This window comes from Ailuropoda melanoleuca, chromosome 2 (genome assembly GCF_002007445.2).
Source record: "Ailuropoda melanoleuca isolate Jingjing chromosome 2, ASM200744v2, whole genome shotgun sequence".
Taxonomy (NCBI): domain Eukaryota; kingdom Metazoa; phylum Chordata; class Mammalia; order Carnivora; family Ursidae; genus Ailuropoda; species Ailuropoda melanoleuca.
Window position 1 is genome coordinate 14,059,655 of NC_048219.1, and position 11,576 is coordinate 14,071,230.

Consider the following 11,576-nt stretch of genomic DNA (forward strand, 5'->3'; position numbering starts at 1 on the left):
TCGATCCCATAACGCCGGGATCACGCCCTGAGCTGAAGGCAGACGCCTAACCGCTGTGCCACCCAGGCGCCTAAGGGGCATTTTCTAACCCCTCTCCCAGATGATGTTCTGGAAGCAGGACAGGCCCTTCCTGTATTTCCCTGCTGGCCAAGTTCAGTGCTGATACGCCCACCTGTTTTCAGTGGAGAAGTGCGTGTCACTGAGCAGTTATATGTTGGGGGCAGTATCACGGGTGGTAAAGCATCTTTCAGTCTTCAGTGACTGGCTTTCTAGGTCTTGGGTCCCCTCTCGACCTCTATCCATTACCCCACCTCCTGTCCCCCATCATCCCATATTTCCCTTAAACATGCTTAAGATGATTTTGCCTGTGGAGCCGTCCAGAATCCGTTTTTCCATTCTTAGCTAGGTTACCAAAGTCTGTTATTACAGACATCTGTCAAATAGCGTAGCAATTTTAAAGTTGGGGCTGGGGAGAGGGGGGTGCGTGGCGGAACTTGAGGGGAGTGGCGAGGCCCAGGCTCTTTTATACCTGGGCTAAAAACCGCACCGCCAGTGGGAAGGCCACCTGAGCAGCTTTCCGGCCACATCCCACTTCACGGAGTGATCCTGGCTTCACGGAGCAGCACGGAGTGATACTTTCCCATTTGTTGTGTGCGTTAAAACCGCAGTGACTCCAAAAACAGTCATTGAGGTTCAGTACTTCACCCTGCCCATTTGTTCCTGTTAAGGACTCCTAGTGAGAAAAAGGGAGAGATTTTGAATGCCTTTTTCTATCTCTACGGTCCATTGAGGTTACTTAGAATGTGGGTGGGAAGCAAAAAGCAACTTTGTAGATCAATTTAAAACTCTTGGGGGAAAAGAGCATTGCTTTTTTAGCCTTTAAATGTTTTGACTTTCTGTATATCTTGTTACACTGGGCCTCCCTGTGTTTCTTTTCCAGACCCAGTGGCTTATTGGCTCAGGAACGCAAGCTTTGTCGGGATCTAGTCCATAGCAACAAAAAGGAACAGGAATTTCGTTCCATTTTCCAGCACATACAGTCAGCTCAGTCTCAGCGGAGCCCCTCTGAACTGTTTGCCCAGCATATAGTGACCATTGTTCACCATGTGAAAGGTGAGTGCAGCCCCCAGCCTGCTGTGGGCCTCCTTTCTGTGTGCTTCGCTTCCTCCACTACAAGCAGAAGGATGAGTGGGTGCATAAGGGAGCCTCTCGGGGCCCTTTATCTCATCAAAAGGGCCTTTGAAGCTAAGGACTGGCTCGAAGGAAATTCCTCCCAAGGAGGAGTTTCCATTTTTTAATTACAGAGTTGAAGATTTCGAAATGCTACTAACCTGTGATCATGAGAATAGGTAAAGTCCTTCACGTAAGGTTTAAAATGCTTGAAGAAGGACGTATAAAGAGTGACTTTTCCAGCACCTCTTTTTTCCTGTCTAGCAGGTGGACGCCTCTAGAGGTCTCTCAGAGACCTTGTGGTGTGAATGTCTTCTCCACATTACCCTACCGTGTCCTGGGCAGACGGAGGTGGGCAGGTTGGGGAGCGGTAGAAATGATACAGCAGCTGGGTTGGCCCAGTTACAGGTTCTCCCTGAAACTTAAACTCCAGTGGGAGTTGGTGCTGTGATTCACAGAGAAGTGAGCTCTGGGCTTCCTGGTATCCACATCCTGAGACAAGGGAGGCATGGTAGAAATCCAGTGACCAGCACTGGATCGTGTCTCAGCCAGCTGTTTTTCCTTCCTCCTTTCAGTGCGTGTTATATGGATTTGACTACTTGAGTCACATCTCTCTGGCTGCAGGCTCATGCAGGAGAGTTGAATATTGGGTCTGCCTTTGGGAGCATAATGTGTTTTTCTTTGAATTCCCACAGAGCATCATTTTGGGTCCTCGGGAATGACATTGCATGAGCGCTTTACTAAATACCTAAAGAGAGGAACTGAGCAGGAGGCAGCTAAAAACAAGAAAAGCCCGGAGATACACAGGTGAGGACTTTGGCCTTGCACTGGAGGTGGCCATAAAAGTTTGCGCATCAGATGATAAACCCATCTTGTTCTTGTCAACGTTAGGTGGGTGCCATAGCGGCAGAGGTTAGGGTAAACATTCTCCAGACGCTAGGATGGCAGTGGGCATTTGTAGTTTGAGTGGAAAGGACATGCCTTGATGACTACAGTTTCTCACTTTGGGCCTGAGGAAGACCAGCCTTTTGATATAGACGAATCCTTGTGTTCTTGGGAGCTGGCTGATGGTAACCTGAGAGCACTGTGAACTTTTTGCATGGGGAGTAAATGTTAAGTTTCGTTCCAAAACTGCTATATGGAACGCATGTGTTCCATGTAGCAGTTCTTTTGGAAGAATTTCCAGTGAGTGTGAGAGCTTGTAGGATTATGTCAAAGGTTTAAAAGCCCAGCAGGTTTAAAGACTATCACATTCGGTTTTGGGAGCATTTCAGCAAATAGGGGCTCTGTCTAGAAACCAACTTGGCTGTAGCTTTAATTTCTCACTAGTCTGCTCTGTGGCAGTAGGGAAGAGAACCGTGTTTCTGCTGCAGTCTGGGGTCTGGGGTCTTTGGGATGTGTGTATGTGCCAGGCAGTTTTCTCACCTAGACCTTATCTCACAGGTCAGTAAACGGGCCTTTATATTCCTATTCCCAAGACGAATACTGCTCTTTGAGGTTAGCAGGGCATGGATAGTCTTGATGGGAACTTGAGATTATAGGCGTGGGTGTAGGTGAGTCTTTCTTCCTGGCTGTAATAGTACCGGGAAGGAATAAGAAGTTTCCTCAGTTTGAGAAGTTGGGATGTGTGTGTGACACACACAGACACACCTGTGGGCGAGTATTAATATATAAGCAAAGAGTACAAGTAATATGTATATGTAAGTTATGAAACATAATTAGTAGAAACGTCTAGGATTCTGTTACCCAACTGAGGAACTAAAATATTACCGATAGTATATTCACATTATGGAGATATTAAACAATTTTTCTGTTCTCAATTTTTAGGAGGATAGACATTTCTCCCAGTACATTCAGAAAACATGGTTTGGCTCATGATGAAATGAAAAGTCCACGGGAACCTGGCTACAAGGTGAACTGTTGCTTTGATCGTAATTCCAACAAAATGAGTGCGTTGGGCATGAACTTGACAGAAATGTGTTTGTTTAAATTACTCTCTACTTAAGTTTGTGTTTTTCTTTTAAGGATGGGCATAATTCTAAAAATGAACTACAAAGGGTTAATTTTTATTAAATGTATCAACAACCTTTGTGAAGTGGTTAGAATATGGTAAATGACCCCAAAGTCTATTGAGGTGAGCTTGAGAAAAAAAAGAGAGGAGTTTTGGAACAAGTGCCCATGATGAGAGAAGAAACTTTTTGTGATATTTTTCTGCTTGTAAGTATTATCAAATCAATTATATTACATGCACTATTTCCAACCATGATTTCAAAAAGACATGCATGTCAGAGGAGAGTGAAATATTCATATCTTAACATGGTAGACTGTTTTAAACAGCTAGTCCAGTTTTTTTTCTAACATTGTACCATATTTATCATCTGTCGGTTACTGTTACTTTAAAGCTAAACATTATTTTGATAGCCCAGCAACATTTGCAATGATGTGCACGCAGACAGAGTTATGAAGAGGTTAAAGCTTGTATGCAGTCTTTTACTATGAAATAGTAGATTTGCTTTTGTTTTTTTTTTTTTTTGTAAGTCTCTTAGTATTTATTGACCTTCATTCACATAATACAGTTGAAATTTAAAATTAAAGATGGCTCTTCCAGTGCTGCTGAAACCTTGAAACCTTTTCTAAAGATAATCCTCTCCAGGTCTTCCAAATGAATTTGTCTTAATAGTCAAATGGGACGAGAGGCCCTCCTCTGCACAGTCTCTCTTCTCTCCCAGCCCCCTCTTCTTTTTCTCCATGTACCCACCAGCTTGGCACTGACCCTGTGAGATGCAAGGCTTTGAGACAGCAGAAGAGCGCTCACCCTCCAGGCCTCTCAGGCCCACTCCATAGAGGTGCTATGGATGCACGGCCTCAGGGAGCAGCATCTGCCTTTTTTTGGGTCTTTGGAGGGTACAGAGACTCCATTCCCTCTCAAAACCGAACAGGTTAAAAATAAACCTACTTAAACTTTATTTCACCAAAAAAGCTTAATAGTTTGTGTGAGATGTTAATACGAAGTGAACTGCTCATTCCTTCCCCTTCTAGAGAGGTTTTACTTCCCATGAGGCAAGTCCTAGTGCTTAATGTCCCTGAATCCGCCTGGCCCTCTGTGCTCTGAGTGTCCTAAGAGCTGTCGAAAGCCCTTGCCCTGGTTTGGGGCACACAGCGCTGCTGCCACTGCGGCATCCCCAGCACACTTGCCGTGGGGGGTTCGATTTAATGAAGAAGTCAGCAAAAAAAGAGTTCGCTTTCCTTTTTTGCTGCTGCTTTTTTCCCTTTTTAAAATAAATTTTGACCTGGTATTGCCACTTTGTGAATTCTCCATTGTGATTTTTGATATTCCCTCTCTAAAGTAATTTCTCAATGTAAGCATTTTGGAAGGCCTCCCGAAGTGTCCCACAGTCTCTTGTTGGGCTCTGCACTCAGAGCTGATTCCAAGGAGAGGATAAACCCGTGGTGGCTGCCACAGTGTAGGTAGGGAAGGAAGACATGACACCTGCATTTCCACTCTTGGTGGTGACTAGGCCTGAGCCAGCCTGACCGGCCACCTTCTAAAGCTGATTTTGGCCTACTCAGCGTGTAGGCTAGCCAAAGTTATTGCTGGGCCACAGAGGAAACAAGCAAGGCGAGATCAATGTCTAGCGTTTTCAGAAAGCAGTCATCATCATTTTAGAGAACTGGTTTGGGTTCTGTGAGGGACCCTCAGGAAGGGATTTCTGTGGGACATCCTGTATCCCTCCGAGCTTGGGTGATGTGCCTCACACTCCCAGTGCTTCCTGTGTACCGCTCCATTGAGTAGAAACCACAGTTTGTGGGGTGGTTGAGTTGACAGCCCTGAATCCCAAAAACCTTAATTTTGATTTCTCTTTTGGCAGGCTGAGGGAAAATACAAGGATGATCCTGTCGATCTCCGCCTTGATATTGAACGTCGTAAAAAACATAAGGAGAGAGATCTGAAACGAGGTAAATCAAGAGAATCAGTGGATTCCAGAGACTCAAGCCACTCGAGGGAAAGATCAGCTGAGAAAACAGAGAAAACTCACAAAGGATCAAAGAAGCAGAAGTACGTAAGCCCCCGTTACCTCATTCAGACTCCCGAGTGGGATCTCTTGTCTGCTCCTCCCAGGCTGTACACTAGACCTTCTGGGCCAGAGAAGTTCAGGATTAGGAATGAGAGCAGTTTCTTGTTTTATACCATGTAACTGTCAAGTGAGGTCCCTCGCTGAAGACAGAACTTCTGTGTCAAAGTAGGCGTGATCCTTGTCCAAAGAAGGCCTCCTGAGAGATGGGCATTTAATTTGGCTGTAGGGACAGAGTGAAAAATCACTCAGGAATTCCTTTTGGGTTGTGTGTAGTCGTCGTCTTTGATACGTTCTTTTTTGTTGCAAATCTTCACGGGGAGGTTATGTTTTAGAAATGGCTCAAAGTTTTTTGGCTGGTTAATAACATTGTTTTGTCAAAGAAATAGAGTGAAACTAGATAGGACAAGATTGTTGATCTTTAAATGCCTTTTAAGAACTAGTTTTGCAGGGGCGCCTGGGTAGTGCAGTCGTTAAGCGTCTGCCTTCGGCTCAGGGCGTGATCCTGGTGATCTGGGATCGAGCCCCACATCAGGCTCTTCCGCTGGGAGCCTGCTTCCTCCTCTCCCACTCCCCCTGCTTGTGTTCCCTCTCTCACTGGCTGTCTCTCTGTCAAATAAATAAATAAAATCTTTAAAAAAAAAAAAAAAAGAACTAGTTTTGCAGACACTTCCAAGTGAGGTGTTCCAAATAGTCTTTAAACAAAGGTAGCATTGTTGAACTTCATAGGGCAGCATTCATGCCAAGGTCCTGCCATTTCTATTTACATCTGTGAAAGTTCCATGACTTTTCAATCATGTCTCATTAAACACAGAAGAGTCAAAACCCACACTCTCCTCTGTGAAGCAACACCGCTTTTGCTGTTCGTGAACTTCGGCCGGCAAACATTTTCATATCCATTTTCTGATAACAGCCCTTTAAGATAAGTTGGACACTTGGTGTGGTACCCGTTTTGCCCATTTTGAAAGCTCAGCTAAGCTCATAATGATTTGTCTAAGATGACACAGTTATCAACTGACATCAAAACCCAGATGTTCTGTTCCACTTGTGTCCCCCTCCACTTACGCCTGGGGAGCCCTGGCAGCTTTCAGGGCTGCCTGTTGATAAGGGACCTGATCCCACTCTCAGCAGAGAGGAGAGCTGGTGGTACAGCAGTCCTCAGCGCTGCTGCTGGTGGGGAGGAAGCGGAACCCCTCAAACGTTTCAGGGTTGGGTTTGGATTATTGATCCTGATTGCTTTCCCCGGGACACATGCCTTTTCCTCTGACTTGCTGCGTAACCTTCGGAACCCTAGTGTTCTGTGATTGGGACAAGAAGAAAGGTGGTTATTCTCATTCGGCATCACACCTCAGTTACAAGAACTGTTTCTCATAGGACTGAAGGACAACTCACCCAAGGTTACAAAAGTAATAAAAGGTGGTGCTGGGACTCAAATCTGGGGCCTTTTGGAATCTTATTTTTTAAAACCTCTTAAAATAGCACTGACTTACAGGAGTCAAGAGTGACACGTCTTGGGGCGCCTGGGTGGCTCAGTTGTTAAGCGTCTGCCTTCGGCTCAGGGCGTGAGCTCTGCATCAGGCTCCCTGCTCCACTGGGAGCCTGCTGCTTCCTCTCCCACTCCCCCTGCTTGTGTTCCTTCTCTCACTGGCTCTGTCTCTCTCTGTCAAATAAATAAAATCTTAAAAAAAAAAAAATGGGAAGACATAATACACAGGATTTGATTCCATCCCATCTATACAATTCAACACCATCCCTTTTTAAAAAAAAAAAAAGTTACACATCTGAGTTATAAAAATCCTATGACAATAACTTAGACTTGCCCTGTTTGTGAGTCAGTGCTAGAAAGAGCCACTAGGATTAAGTTCTTGAGCTTCTTAAATGGCGGGGAGTGTGGTGGGAGAGGGGGCAGGCTGCTTTGCATAATGGAGGAGGACAGTGAGAGGTTCCTCGCGCTTAGCTGGCTTCTCCCCATAGGTCATCTTCTGCTTCTGGGAGCCTGGCCTTTCTGCCACCTTACAGGCAGCCAGTAACCTCCATGAGCGCATGGCAGGGCTGGCACTGACTTCTAGTACATAGACAGTGACTCATTGTAGTGTGCTCGTTTGCCCTAGTCTGTAATTTCTCTCAGATGAAGGGAAGGGCGGGAAATCACTCTGGGAAGAGTTTTGCCAGATCCTGTGCTTAATAACTCACCCTGTTTGAGCTCAGTGAGAGGTGGTATGTGGAGTAGTGGTATAATTAGAGCTAGGTTTGAGCCCAGGTTCTGCTCAGCTCTGTCACCCTGAATCTCCTCTGTCTATAAAATGGGGGAATACTGCTAAATAATCAGGGTTGCCATTTACTGCATGCCTGCTTTGTCACCGTAAAGTGTTTAAGCATGTTGTTCGTTCAGTCTGTAGAACAGGCCCATTAGGCAGGTCATGTTCCTCCTACAAGAAATAAAAGTAACGTAAAGCACAAAACAAATGGTGATATGAAGCCTCCGTCCCGGTACCCAGTACATCATGGCTTCCAGTGCAGTGTTAGCTTCCTTCTGCCTCTCTAGTTTGTGCATATTGGTTATACAGGCCATGCTCTCTTCCTCCTGCTGTATATGTCCCATGTTCATCACAGACTAAGACATAGATGTGTCACTGACCGTGACTCTCAGAATTGAGAGGAAGCGCCCTGGGTACCCTGGGTGGGTAAGTTGGGGGCAAGTTTGAGGTTACCTGTCTTCAGTGTCTTCATCACAGATAACGCTCCTGATTGTCCGGTGCATCTTACCAGTGAGGCCCCAGCCAAGGGCTGTCCCCTGGCACCGAGTGATTTAAATCACTGCCTCTTCTGTTTTCGTAGGAAGCACCGGAGAGCACGAGACCGGTCCAGGTCTTCCTCCTCTTCCTCCCAGTCATCCCACTCCTACAAAGCGGAAGAGTACACGGAAGAGACGGAGGAGAGAGAAGAGAGCACCACGGGCTTTGACAAGTCAAGACTAGGGACCAAAGACTTCGTGGGCCCAAGTGAGAGAGGCGGCCGAGCTCGAGGGACCTTCGTAAGATCCTGCCCCCTCTCCCTGCTCCCAATTCTAGTTATGTGATGATGAGATTACTAGTTTTGTTGCCCTTGCTGCAAGTAATCCAGGCTCTACATCCCCGAGTCTGTGGTGCCCCTCTTCCCCAAGCTTTCTGTTTATAGTTATTATTCTGTTCGTAATCACCTAGAAAGCCGCTCGGGGTTTCTGGCTTCCGAATTTCCCCACTTACCTTGACTGCTGCTGCATCTGTAGGGAGGGCTTTGTGCCGTGTAGTCCTCTGCCTGGGCTGCAGACTTGAGCAGAAAGGGTTTGTAGCAGAATGGCTAGAAACCAGCTGACCAGCAGATTGACTAGAGGACTGCTGTCTGCTCTGTGCCAGAAAAGTGTTTGGGCAGAAGGCAGGGAGTGGTTTTTCTCCACTCCTGACGCAGTCCTTTGTTCCTTTCCCCCATTTATGCCGCAGCAATTTCGAGCCAGAGGGAGAGGCTGGGGCAGAGGCACCTACTCTGGTAACAACAACAACAACAGCAACAACGATTTTCAGAAGAGAAACCGGGAGGAGGAATGGGACCCCGAGTACACGCCTAAAAGCAAGAAGTATTACCTGGTATGTGTCTGGGATAAGCAGGAAGGGCCAGAGGGCCTCCGGCGCACACCGTGGCTGATACCAAGGCTTAATTGGTCTGTCCAGGACTGTGATTAGATGTGCGTGCAGGCGTACTGGGCGGGGGGGTGGGGGGTACTTGTGGGACCGTGAGGTGCTGGCAAGAGGAGCGTTCTCCTGTGAGATGGTATCCTGACCTCATCTAGGAGGTGTATGGATTCCAGGAGAAGCAAGAATGGTTGCTCTGGCCTTTCGAGTCTATGAGCTTGTCTGATTGCTAACCCACCCCCGGCCGCCCTCCAGCCTTTATCCAGGGATGGAGTCCTAACTCTCCCCCAAGTCCGCAGTTCTGTCTGTCACTCCCTAGTGCAAGATAGACAGAAAAGACAGCTCAGGATCTCTTGGAGGGAGGGGATCTGTCTCCAGAAGGAAATGTCCCTGGGGCTTCTGTTGGTCACTCCTAGGTAGCAGGCACTTTCTGGGTCTCCTTTCCTCCCTCACGTTGGGGCTCCTCTAGGCTGGATTACCTTGCCAGGGAGTAAGGTCTCTCAGCCTTGCTCTGTCAGCAGCAGGCTCAGGTGCAAGCAGATGGGACTTTGAGTGTTGTCACCAAGGTAAACTTGCACGCGAGACTTCATCCCCCACAAGAAGGGCTGGCGCTGGTCTGTGCCGTCAGCTGCATGGCTGGGGAAACAGGTTTTGTAGGTGACTGCATAGCCACCTTTGCTTCGCTGGGGAGGCTGGGAGCTGCGTTGAGACTCCGAGGGGGCCCTTGGCCCTGCGTCTCGAGTGTAGGTACTGGAATGGCACTGCTACGGGGGGAAGGTAAAGGCCACCGAGTCGTCCTCCCTCTCCCCATCTGCCGCCTGAAGGAGGATTGTCGGCCGCCTGCATTTAGGCTGTTGAACGAGCAGCCCTGGCAGGAAGCAGCTGGCCGTCTCGATGAGTTGACCCCCGGGGCCTAAGGTCCTACTTGGGACGGTTTAGAGTTTTTGAAGCCATGGGGCTGATGAGGTAGCAACAGCAGCTTCTGATTTTCAGAGTGCTTTCTCACTCATTCTTTGTGTGGAGCCCTTCTCTCTCGTGTGGTCATCAGAGCAGGGGTGAGATGCAGGCTGGGGTTTTTTCCTGCTCTGCCACGCTGCCTCTTTGCATGAAATGACAGAGGGGAGATAGAAGGTGGGAGGCTGGGTTCCAGGTCCTGCCTTTGCCACTCACAGGTCTGAGACCATGACCAGGTCATTTTGCCCTTGGTCTCACTGCCTGTTCTTGGCTGGGGTGGGCAAGAGCTTGCCGCCCCAGTGAGCCGCCTGACATCCCAGACCAGACAGTTTCGTGTTTTGGTGTGTGCTTTGCTTTCTCAGACCCGTCTTTTGAGAGCTGGAATCCCCTACAGTTCCTTTGCTGATCGGGTAGGATGTGAGGATTAAATGAGATAATGCAGGTGAAGGTCTGTCAGGGCTCAGTGAAGGTTTTATCATCGTTATTGTAATGACCAGCTACTGCCTCAGAATTCCTAAGGCACCCAATGGAATATTCTCTTTGATCTGAATCAGTAGCATTTTTGGAGTAGGGGACTGGGAGGAGGACAGAAAAGGAACAAAAGGTGGGATGGGGCAAAAGGTTGGTTTGAGAAAGTCATGTTTGGATGAGAAGAGGGTTCTGGCTACTCTTGATCACTCCGGGACTGATGGCAGTTTTCTTTTCTCTCAGCACGATGACCGCGAAGGTGAAGGCAGTGAGAAGTGGGTGAGCCGGGGCCGGGGCCGAGGAGCCTTCCCCCGGGGTCGAGGCCGGTTCATGTTCCGGAAATCCAGCACCAGCCCCAAATGGGCCCACGACAAGTTTAGTGGGGAGGAAGGGGAGATTGAAGACGACGAGAGTGGGACAGAGAACCGAGAAGAGAAGGACAATTTACAGCCCACAACTGAGTAGGGGCCACTCTGATGGGAGCCCCTGCCCAGGGGAGAGAGGGCGCTGGGAAGATGGCTGGTGAAGAGCAAAACAGAGGAGCCTCAAGATTGCAAAAATCCCACCCCTACCCCCCACCAGCCAGCCACGCAGAGTCCTACTACAGCCGAAAGCATCCCTGGCGCTGCGTCCCACTGGACAGAGGCGGCCGGCCGAGGAGCTGGGGTCAGGTCCGGCCCTTGAGCAGAACACAGCACATTGGGCTTTAGCTGTGTTTCTCATTTGTTGTTGGTGTGTGGGGTGGGGGCTGGGGTGGGGAGGGGAGAGCGATACTTGGATTTTGGTTTGTTCCCGATTAGAAACCAACAGTTTTGTTCTTACTTTCATTTGGAGCTAAGAGGACTAATTTGATGATTTTCAGTCTCTTCTCCCTTATCCTGATTTTAAAAGCCCTTCTTCTTCTTCTTCCTTTTTTTTTTTTTTTTTTTTTAAGGCATATGTAGTAGTAATAGAAAGATTTAATTTGGGCAACTTTGATTCTTCAAAGAGAAAACAAAGCATGTGAATAAACATTGAAGTGTTCACCTCAGTTTGGGACCAAACTGCTTGGATCTTTGTAAAAATCGGTTTTGTATGTCGAGGAGGAGTTCAAGGCCTTTCTGACCACCTTGTGTTCCCCTTTTCTGCACAGCCATGTATCCCATGGTGTGCTGCTGACCACACCCCACGTGCCCCCCCACCCCAATATTTTCTGATTTCTTCTGGGCTGGGCATCCCATTCTCCACCAGCAGCTCCAGTATC

At 47.9% G+C, this 11,576-nt stretch overlaps 1 protein-coding gene across 1 annotated transcript in view; it reads left to right on the forward strand.

The window, feature by feature from the left end:
- The window catches only part of LOC100481911 (thyroid hormone receptor-associated protein 3), a 12,819-nt gene extending 1,300 nt beyond the window's left edge, over positions 1–11,519 (forward strand). Inside the window, exons 2-8 of the mRNA XM_034645209.1 lie at positions 834–1,113; positions 1,866–1,977; positions 2,998–3,082; positions 5,040–5,227; positions 8,082–8,277; positions 8,723–8,866; positions 10,577–11,519. Of these exons, the coding sequence (XP_034501100.1) occupies positions 834–1,113; positions 1,866–1,977; positions 2,998–3,082; positions 5,040–5,227; positions 8,082–8,277; positions 8,723–8,866; positions 10,577–10,798 (1,227 nt within the window). The 3' untranslated portion in view covers positions 10,799–11,519. The remainder of the gene's footprint in view (positions 1–833; positions 1,114–1,865; positions 1,978–2,997; positions 3,083–5,039; positions 5,228–8,081; positions 8,278–8,722; positions 8,867–10,576) is intronic.
- The last annotated feature ends 57 nt before the right edge of the window (positions 11,520–11,576 follow it).